Source organism: Haliaeetus albicilla, chromosome 27, assembly GCF_947461875.1.
Source record: "Haliaeetus albicilla chromosome 27, bHalAlb1.1, whole genome shotgun sequence".
NCBI lineage: Eukaryota > Metazoa > Chordata > Aves > Accipitriformes > Accipitridae > Haliaeetus > Haliaeetus albicilla.
The window spans coordinates 19,321,723-19,331,317 of NC_091509.1; the positions used below are offsets into that span (position 1 = coordinate 19,321,723).

Below are 9,595 nucleotides of genomic sequence, written 5' to 3' on the forward strand. Positions count from 1 at the left end.
TGAAAAACGTCCTCCGCCGCACCACGACCCTCTTCCCCAGCCAGGACAAACCGCCAAGGAAGGGGGTAACAAATATACTTTTAATAGAAAACGATCAGTTTGGCAATAAACGTTAAACAGAATTATGTACACGAACAGGGATAAGCTAGAAACGGAATAAAAGGGATTTGTTTCTTGACCCGAGGTGAACGAGCACAAGCCCCTCCTGGTGCTGTGCCCGCTCACCCAAAGGCGGGGAGGCCTCCTCCAGCCCCCCCCAAACTCACCGGACAAAAAAACCCCAAAAGTTTACAGGCTGAAAAGTTCCAGGTTAGGTCTCGCAGCAAGATTTCTTTCACCGCCTGAGAAGAAAATGTGCTTCGTCTTTCCGTGCATGTAAGGACGGTGCAAAGGCTTGAGTGAACGTACATACAGCAGGTGGGTCAGCCCTCTTCTTAGTATTTAGCTGATCAGGATTAAAATTTTTATGCTGAAGATTAAAAATTCATTGCTTTTCGCAGATGTTAATACACAGTATTTTTGCAATTTATTCTTATTACATTTGGGCATATAAATAGAGTCAGAACAAGCATAACTTTTGAGCAAACTCATTATTTACATATCTCAACCTTAAATGATACCTATTTCAATTTGCTGAAACTCCTGTCTAATATGAACAGATTTAAAGCTTCTGAATGAATATTTGTGCTAATAGGCCTAAGTCAGAATCTTTTGCAGCCCAGCCCTGGACACCTTTAACATAATACTCACTGTAAAATAATCAGTAAAAAAACCTGAAAATGGTCAAATCAAAACATAAGCTTGTCATTTTCATGCCACAAACAAACATATATCTAATTCAGTAGTCAGAAATGCAGCACTAATGTTATAGCAGGAAGCTTTAACACAAAAGAGTAATCAGAAAGCAGGGCCATTTACTTTAAAGAGGCATAATCAAACACTGCTGCTCCCCAAAAAAATTTCTGCAGACAAATACCAAAATAAATAGGTGTTTCCCTATGCTAAAAAAGGTATTGGCCTAGATTACCTGAAAGTCCAGATTCTAAACAGAAAACTACAAGTTGAAAATATTACTAAATTTAGCTTAAATAGAAATTTTTACAGATTATCAGCGTTTAAGCTGACTATTTGGAATGACACTTCCTCTCACTGTGCAAAATTCATATGAGATTGAAAACAAAAGCATTCGCTAGCTTGCTACTTTATCCAGTAACAGGATTCATCTGTATTTGTCTTTTCACCTATGTGGCTGGATGCCCACAGAAAAAAATACAAAATGCTATTCTGCCTTCATACGTAGATCTTCATGTGGGAGTCAACTCAAAGCACTGTTTTTTATTTCACTGTCACTTGTGGTATACAGGATTTAAACAGGAATGGCTACTGTGGTTTCACTGGGGCAATTTCACAAACACACCAAAAAAGTTAACGTAAACAGCTCTGCTGAATCAAAGACTGTATACGGTTGGGTTGTAGTATTACGCAGCAGGAGCAGAACTCTTCTGCAGTTAAGATCCCGTTTACATGCAAATGTATCTGTTTTATTACCAGACAAATGGCAGAAATTAATGTCTTATTAGAAGTTGTCTTATGCAATCCTGCAAGGAGCTAGAAAAAAAAAAATAGTTGCCTTTTAAGTTTTACATATACTAGAGCAAACATTTGATACTGCAGGTTGGTTACCAATATATACAACTTTCCCCTCATGAGATGAACTGTTAAATAATGAAAAAGCATCAGAATGAAAGCACATGTATGAGCTACACTAGGATTAGGCTGCTGGGAACTCACAAACAGGTGAGACTAACAATTTTGTTTCTTCCTATTTTTTGATTAATAACATTTGTAGCAACAGGATTTTTTTGTTGTTGGTTTTGCTTAGCTGTTTTGCACTATAATCATCAAATGAAATTAATCACAATCACAACAAATAATGTATAGCAAGGCAAGGATTAGGACAACAAAGTGGCATGTTTCACCAACATTCTCCAGAAGCAGCTACTTGGTTCAACATTCTGAATTTGAACAACAGAATACAGGGATTTCTTTATTTAGAGCTTTCTTAAAAAAATGGGAACATCACAAAATGAGCAGTTCTTGTTAGCTATAGTCATACTGGATATATATATATATATGGTTCTGCTGAAAGGAATTCTCTTTGTTCTCACTGGAAAGAACAAAGGCAGCTTTGTAAATATTTATGAAGGAGGCTGAGAAGGGCATCATCTAACTAAACCAAATAAATCATCCACTGACACTTGCATCCTATTCTTCACATTTGTAACAGGCAGACACAGTATTTAAATAAACTGAACCAATACAACTGGCAGTCTGGGACCTTGCTCTTCCTTTCCCAAAATGACTGGATTTAAGGCTCCTTTCAAGCATTCCAACAGGTAAGAATTTCAATGAAAGTTTAAACCTGTCTGCACAGTCAGACATTAAAGGAATACAGTCCAGAAAGCTTTAGTGTAACTACTGCGTTGAATTCTACAGCCATCATGGTACTTCAGAACCAAAAAACAGAATAAGTTCATGGCAAAAGATAAAAGTAAAGAAATAGACACAAAGGTCTGTGAAAACATCTCCCATTTTGCTGTAGGTGTCCATGGAGCGACTAATGACTTCTGCAGGGATTCCAGACAGTAAAAGAGCAGCAGTTAATACTGTCGTTTTCACCTTCTTCTCACACTAAAAGAAAAAAAAAACAAAAACCACACACAAACAGTATTACATTAGTTCTTCTGCTATAGTCCAATTCTGCTTTATATTTCACAAATGTTGTGACGGTTTCACACACAGCCAGGCACATTCCAAATTCATCGGTAAGATTAGCAGCTTTGGATTGATTCTCTCCAGACACGCTCCAGGATTCACAATGCTTATCCTAACTACAGATTCATGTTGTGATGGATCCAATGGAGCTGAGCGAGAAGCTAGTTAACAGCAGGTAAAATTCATCACAGGTATTATGCCTGCTTCATGCTGGCACTCCAAGCAGGCTGTAAAGTGGGGCTATGCAGCAGCTTCTGCATGAGCAGGAAGAGTCCCAGACAAGGGCAGCCTGGGTGTAAGAAGCCAAGCCAGGCATCTCCACTGGCAGAACAGGATTAATCTCTTCACACTACTTGGCAAAAAATAGTTACTTTTCTAACATATAAAAATGATTTAGAATTGAAAACCAACTGTTTCTTTCTATTTTAGCATGACTCCCTTCGGCAATTTTATCCTCTCCAACTCAGAAATGCCCAAAAGCCCTTTTGAAAGCTGTGCTCCTGTCCTTAAGATAAGGAATCCTGAGGATGCAAAGTCTGACAGGCAGGAAAAGATGATAGTGGCTGAAAGTTTTGGCAATTTGATACTTGCTGAACATCTTAATTTAATCCAATCTAAATTAAGCTTTCAAGAATCTTACTAGGTTTCATGAGAGAAAAATGAAGGATAACAAGCTGATTGACCTCACCTGGGTGTAAGCGCAGTAAAAGCAAGCTGTGGAAAGGCACCACCTCTTTAAATTTTGAAACTGAAGAGCTGATTTTAAAGACAGTGGAAACAAGATCAAAAAGATCTAGCAGATGAGCTAGTGCAAGTCTAAGGCTAATTCTACTGTTCTGTGTTGTGACACGTCAGCTTAGAATGACTACTATGAAGTTTAGTTTTCAATGATATACTTAACTACAAAAGAACTGCTGATTTATTCTGATTTGCTACAGGTAATCTATTATTCCTTTAAAATGCAAATTTTCCCTTTCAACTATGGCTTGAGCATCATTCAGTCCTGCTTTGCACTGTAGACCTGACAAAATCATCAACCAAATACTTCAGCACAATTAACTGGTGTAAATATATAAAGCAAGTATATAGCAAATCTTGCTAATAAGCAGCAAGTTTCACACACAAATAAATGTCTCATTTCAAGCTGCCATTCAAACAGATACTAGCAATGGAATCTAGAGCCCTTAAAACCCAAGGACTGTCTCATTTTTTAACGAACACCCTCCCAAATTTCATCCAGGTATCACATGCAAAGAGCTGCTGACAGAGCAAACAGTAACCACAGAACAGTATGGTCTAGGAGAAAAGCAAAAATTTCCTGAAGACATGAAAGAACTACCTGGCTTTCCTGGTCCGATGCTTTCAATTAGGCTACAGCTAAACAAGCTGCTAGTCCACGTTTTCACAGCAACTTTTAAAAAAGATTTGGACTAAATCTGGGAAGATTAAAAGCTAGTATAAACTATCAGCATTTAGAAACTCTCAATTCTACAGTTTAAAACAAGGGAAGAATACTTCACATGCATTGGTCCTAAAACAATACAATCTAAGCACAAGTTTAAATTTAAAACATTTCAAATTAATTATGAAAAAAATATTTTACCTTTGGAAAGTACTTGGACAGTCCCATGTAAGCAAGTTGCAGAGTAAGAAACGGTGCAAATATTGACTAAAGGAACAGAAAAGAATATACAAAAATTAACTTGGTCAGAAGTAATAGCTAATAAAACACAGTAATTTAATGCTTTCCAAGTCATAAAAGAAAGTTACATAGGTAAAAAAATAATTTTTGGACAATAGCAACAGTATTCTTGAATACTACAAACCTAAGTAGACAAGTTACATGTCAAAAATGAGGTTCTGCTTTATTTTCTTTGAGCCTAAAAACCTGAAAACCTGAAGCGTACAGCAGCATGTAAAAATGAGCCCAGTGATCCAGGAGGTGGCAGGCTGTACCAGCCACACACCTCTGTATGATGTACTGGCAGACACCAGGAATACTGAGGAACTACTTTTCTCAGAAGACTGATAAATGAGTAGGATCTGCTTCTCTTGGACAACTATTATTGTTCTTACTCTATTATTCTTTTGTAGACTCCAAACTAGAAGAGCAGTTGACTCATGCTCACAAAGATGGGAATAAACTTGCAGGGGACTGAAGCTGCAACAGCTATTCTAGTGCTTCTGCTCCTCAAACACTACAGGCCAAACGCATGCTACTCTCAGCTGTTAACACAGTGGCTGTGTTAGGTAATGCAGATTCATCTTAAAGAATTTAGAGATTTTTTTAGGTTTTATACAGTTGTTGGAAATGTAGAGTGCCTGAAGTTCCAAACTCAGTCGCTACTGATGGACTTCAGCCCTAGATAAAGGATATTTTACAGTAAGTTTGCAGTAAACTAGCAAAACAGAATAGGATTGTTTGTTTCCCTGAACTCACCAAGTACTTGCACACAAAAGCCCTGACTGCGATGGCAAGCAGAGCACATCCCACCAATCTAAAAATGCGGAAAGAGTCAAACTCCTCCACTGCATTCCCATTCTCTTGGCTTGGCTTCTCATTCATCAGCTGGTTCCTCAGCTTCAGAGCTTCATCAAATCTGGATAAGTACTGGTCTAATCCATGTCTAGGTGGCCGTGGTGCAGCTTCAGATGGCAGTTCCCCTCTATTACGGTGACGGAGCTCACTTGTACCCTCATTGACAAGCTCTGGAGTTTTACTGTACAAGTCCTTATCCCCTTTGAGGTCTAACATGCTGCCTGCATGGTCAGCCGTGCCTGCCATATTACAGACAGAATCACCAAGCACAATTCGCTTGGAAACTGAAGGAATGGGAAGCGAGTTTGATTTATCTTGTTCGTGCTGAAGCTTTGATTCTGTGTGACTTTCGTCATCTAAAGAAGAGAAACAAAAATACAGAGTTATGCACACCAGGTAAATGGAACACCATTCGAGCCATACTGGATTGGGGTCCTGGGTTGATGCCTCCACTTCCAAAGTGAAAAGACAGATTTATGATTAATAAATGTGCCAATTATTAATCACAAAGCCATTTGACATACCTGAATACAAGCAATCCCATTTTAAAAAGAAACAGGCTCAGCTCATACACAACCTACTTGTATATCAAAGGAAACATTTACACTCAGACTTTGGTTACACAACAGATGATGGTAACAAAAAGGGAAGAGCACAGCATGGCCTAGACTGAAAACGCTCATCAGCTTCACCAAAATTACATTTTTACACAGCTGGACTCAGCACACTCCTGGATCCCCTCCATCAGCCTACAAAGAACCCTACATGTACCTGCCTTGCATTGCAGGGCACTCTTCAGAAACGGCACAGACACGAGACAGAAAGCTGTGCAACACTGGTTGGAAGTTGAAGCTGTCAGTCAGCAATAGAGAAATTAAAACATCAGACTTCCTTAAGCAACAATGTTGCATGCCCAAGAGGAAAGTTGTTCCAAATACATGAAGCAACATGAAAAAAGGACAAATATTTACAGAAAGTGCATCACATGGAAGGAGCATTAAAGACTGACAAATGAGCAGGCAATAGAAGGAGTGTACTTTGGCTTGTTCTTCTCTATTGTCAGAGGCAAAGCAGTGTTAACCTGCTCTGTATTAAACCTGAAGACCCCATCTTACAGCAAGAGATGATCCTAGAGAAAAAAAATCAAACTGAGAGGTGTGCAGAACAGGTCTGGTCCTACCAGAGAGGAAGAACCAATGCTTAAAGAGTATTTTTCAGCATTAAAGCATATTGATTCACAGCATATGGGCACCCTTGTAAACTGAAATCGGAGAGCTCTTTCCTGACAAGACAGTCAGCCTCCTCAAAGTATGTACAGAAATATAAATGACCTACCTATGAATCTGCAAGAAAATTCTGCATGTCAACCACAAGCAACCAATGACTGGTTATTATCCAAATGCGAGAAAACTTCAATATGAAAACACAACTATGAAAGTAGTTACTGTATGAAAATGTAGGGGAGGCTCATCGTTTCTTCAACCAAGAAAAACTACTTGAAGGGAAACGACAGCTTGTCTCCTCGCTATGGATGAACAGTAACAGCCCCAAGACCCGATCTCGGCACATTTCTGGTGACACACGTATTCTATCCGCGGGTCTCTCGAGGACCAGAGAAGGTCGTGCTTGACTTAAAGCATCGCTGAAACGAAAGATCGCACCGAGAGGCCAAACAGCAGCCGCTGGGAGCCAGCCACTGTCCCGTGAGAAGACTGCGGGGGGGAGCGGTTACGGCAGAAGGAGGCCGCAGCCCGTCCTCACCGCCAGCCCCGCGGCCGGGACCCCTCACACCACCGCCGCCGCAGCCCCGCCGCCACCCGGCTCACCCTTGCCCACCGCGGGCCGGTGGAAACCCATGATGCGGTTGATCCGCTCCTCCGAGTTCATCAGCAGCTTCCTCCGCCGCAGCTCGGCTCGGCGCTGGGAGGCCGAGAGGCCGGCAGGGGCCCCCGGGGGCGCGGGCACTGCTCCCGCCCCACCGCCGTCCTCCATCCCCGGCAGAAGAGGCCGCGGCGTTACCTCAGCGCCGCACAATGGGGCCGCCCCGCCTCAGCGCGCAGGCGCCAGCGCCGCCCGCCTCCGACCGCTGAAGCAAGCGCCGCCATCTCGCGTAAGGGCAGGAGGACGAGGAACCGCGCGGGGAGAGCCCTCGGCGGGGCGCGCTCTCTGGCCGGACGCCGCCCGCACTGAAGATGGCCGCTCCGGCCTCGGAAGTGACATCACGGCGCGAGAGGCGATGGCGTCAGCGCAGCGAGGAGGCGGGAAGGGAGCGATGGCCGCGGGGCGGCGCCGGCCCAGTGGGGCTGAGGTGGCGGCGGGGGTGGTGGGGGGAACGCTGCGCTGAGGGAAACCTGCCTGACAGCTGCAGCCAGGGTGAGGGGTTTTGCATGCCTATAGGAAAAGCAAACCAGCGGTGACGTGACTTCATGCTCTGAGGGCCGGTGCTGGCCAGCAACTTCCTTGGTTTGCTTAAAATTCTGATTTCGGTAAACCTGGCAAAGCCAGGAGGAAAATCTGCTTAGCGATGCTATGTAAAAACTGGTACAGGATAGTAGCATTCTCCTTATCATACAGAGAGATGTTTCTACAGAGTTTCTGTGTAGAAACTTAAAAGCATTAGAATAAGCAAACGTTCATGTTTCTAACCAAAGTAGTATTTGCCTCTCTAACTAGAAAAACAACAGTTAAAACTGACTGTACAAAAGGAGCAGAACATCAGAGGTGTTCACAAGGCTAAGTTCACAGAGATGTTTAATTTCCAGCACGCAACCTTTAAACTACAAAGTGCGAGCCCCCATTGTGCTCCTCAGGCAGAACAGATCAGCGCGCTGAGGGGGAGCACAGTGCCAGGTTGTGAGATTTTCTGTTGGAAAAGCTTTGAGGGCTGCTGTGCAGCTGAATTTAGGAAGTTAATTTATCATCTTGGCACACTCCAAACGAGGGAAGAGAATATGCTGTTTATTAGAGTGCCAGGAAACAGACGGTTTTGTGTGGACATGAAACGAATACACAGCGTAGGGAAATGCCTTCTAGGTGCTGGTAGGCAGCACGGGTCAGCTTCCCGAATCGTATTCCCAGTGTAGTGTCACTGCACTGCTGTTAATATAGTGAGCAGCTGAAGGGATTGACTATTCATATTGAGGAAAAAAACAAGGGAAGAAGGACCTCTCAAGGATGCCAGAGTTACTGTAACAATATAAAACAAGGAGTGTCTTCGGTTCTTTCTAGCAAGATACAGTTGGCATAACATCCATATTTATGCACAATAATAAGTCCATCACACCTCTACTTGCATGACAAAAAGTGACACAACTGGGCTACAGTATTATTCCCTTAGCTGAACATTCACAGAGCTAACATGCATAGCAAAAGGACCTGAAAGCCAAACCACATGAAGACAGGGACATGGATACTTTCCATCAATACTTCAAACTAATTACCTTCAACATCCTTGACACTGAACAACTTGCACTCCTTAACTCACAGACTGTGCCACAGGCACTTCAATTAGAAGCAGGACTCAGCTTCAAGATCCTGTATTTGGAGTTCCAAAGACCAGTGCTAGGATGGCTGCCTGTTGAACGCCGAGCTACAGCTGGAGTGGTGAAATTCAGCAACAGCAGGACAGATCGTTACATGTATTGAGGAAGAACTTTATGCCAACAAGTCCAATTAATATTTCTGTGATACTAAGTGATTTAGAGAATGATAGGATTCTGTATTCAAAAAACTGTTAAATACAGAGGTAAAAGTACCAAGCTCATGCATTAACTTATGTATGATGAACCAGCATGATGACAGCTCATAAAAAAAACTGGCAAGCATAAGATGGAATGACTATTACAAAAAAAGTGTTGAAAGACTAGGATGTTAAATGAAGATACCAGGTTACCTACAATAAAATGGATCACCATCTTGGGAACACTGCTGAAGGATAAATTCCAACCATAAATGTCAGCTGGCTCTTGAGACCACCTTCCAGCCAGATGGCAGGGTACCACATGGTGGGGTGCAGCACCACTGCGGGCTTACTGGAAGAACAAACCCCAAGGTAGGGCTGAGTAACAGGGCTGACTGACAGAGATGCTCTGGAGGGACAAAAAAAAAATGCCAGTGACAGAAGAAAAATTTGAGTCAGCTGGAACTAATTTTCTCAAATTCCCTCTCAGTTTTTATCACCTAAATACTACATTTTAGCTAAAAGCAGAATTTATCACTTTTGGTACATGGTATTTATCTCAATTGATCAAATACATTATTTATAAGAAAGGACTGATGGAC

The 9,595-nt window shown here is 42.2% G+C and overlaps 1 protein-coding gene across 2 annotated transcripts; it reads right to left on the reverse strand.

Annotated features, from left to right (window-relative positions):
* Positions 1 to 61: 61 nt before the first annotated feature.
* On the reverse strand, positions 62 to 7,486 carry CAMLG (calcium modulating ligand). 2 transcript variants are annotated; one of them, XM_069772972.1, is made up of 5 exons: positions 7,141 to 7,486; positions 5,216 to 5,670; positions 4,379 to 4,444; positions 3,464 to 3,523; positions 62 to 2,691 (listed from the first exon to the last, which is right to left on the reverse strand). In XM_069772972.1, exons 1-5 carry the CDS (start codon positions 7,304 to 7,306, stop codon positions 2,500 to 2,502), a joined length of 939 nt encoding a protein of 312 aa, XP_069629073.1. In that variant the 5' UTR covers positions 7,307 to 7,486; the 3' UTR covers positions 62 to 2,499. The 2 variants fall into 2 exon arrangements, with proteins under 2 accessions (XP_069629073.1, XP_069629074.1); XM_069772973.1 differs by lacking the exon at positions 3,464 to 3,523 and having other exon boundaries at positions 7,141 to 7,480.
* Between the last annotated feature and the right edge of the window lie 2,109 nt (positions 7,487 to 9,595).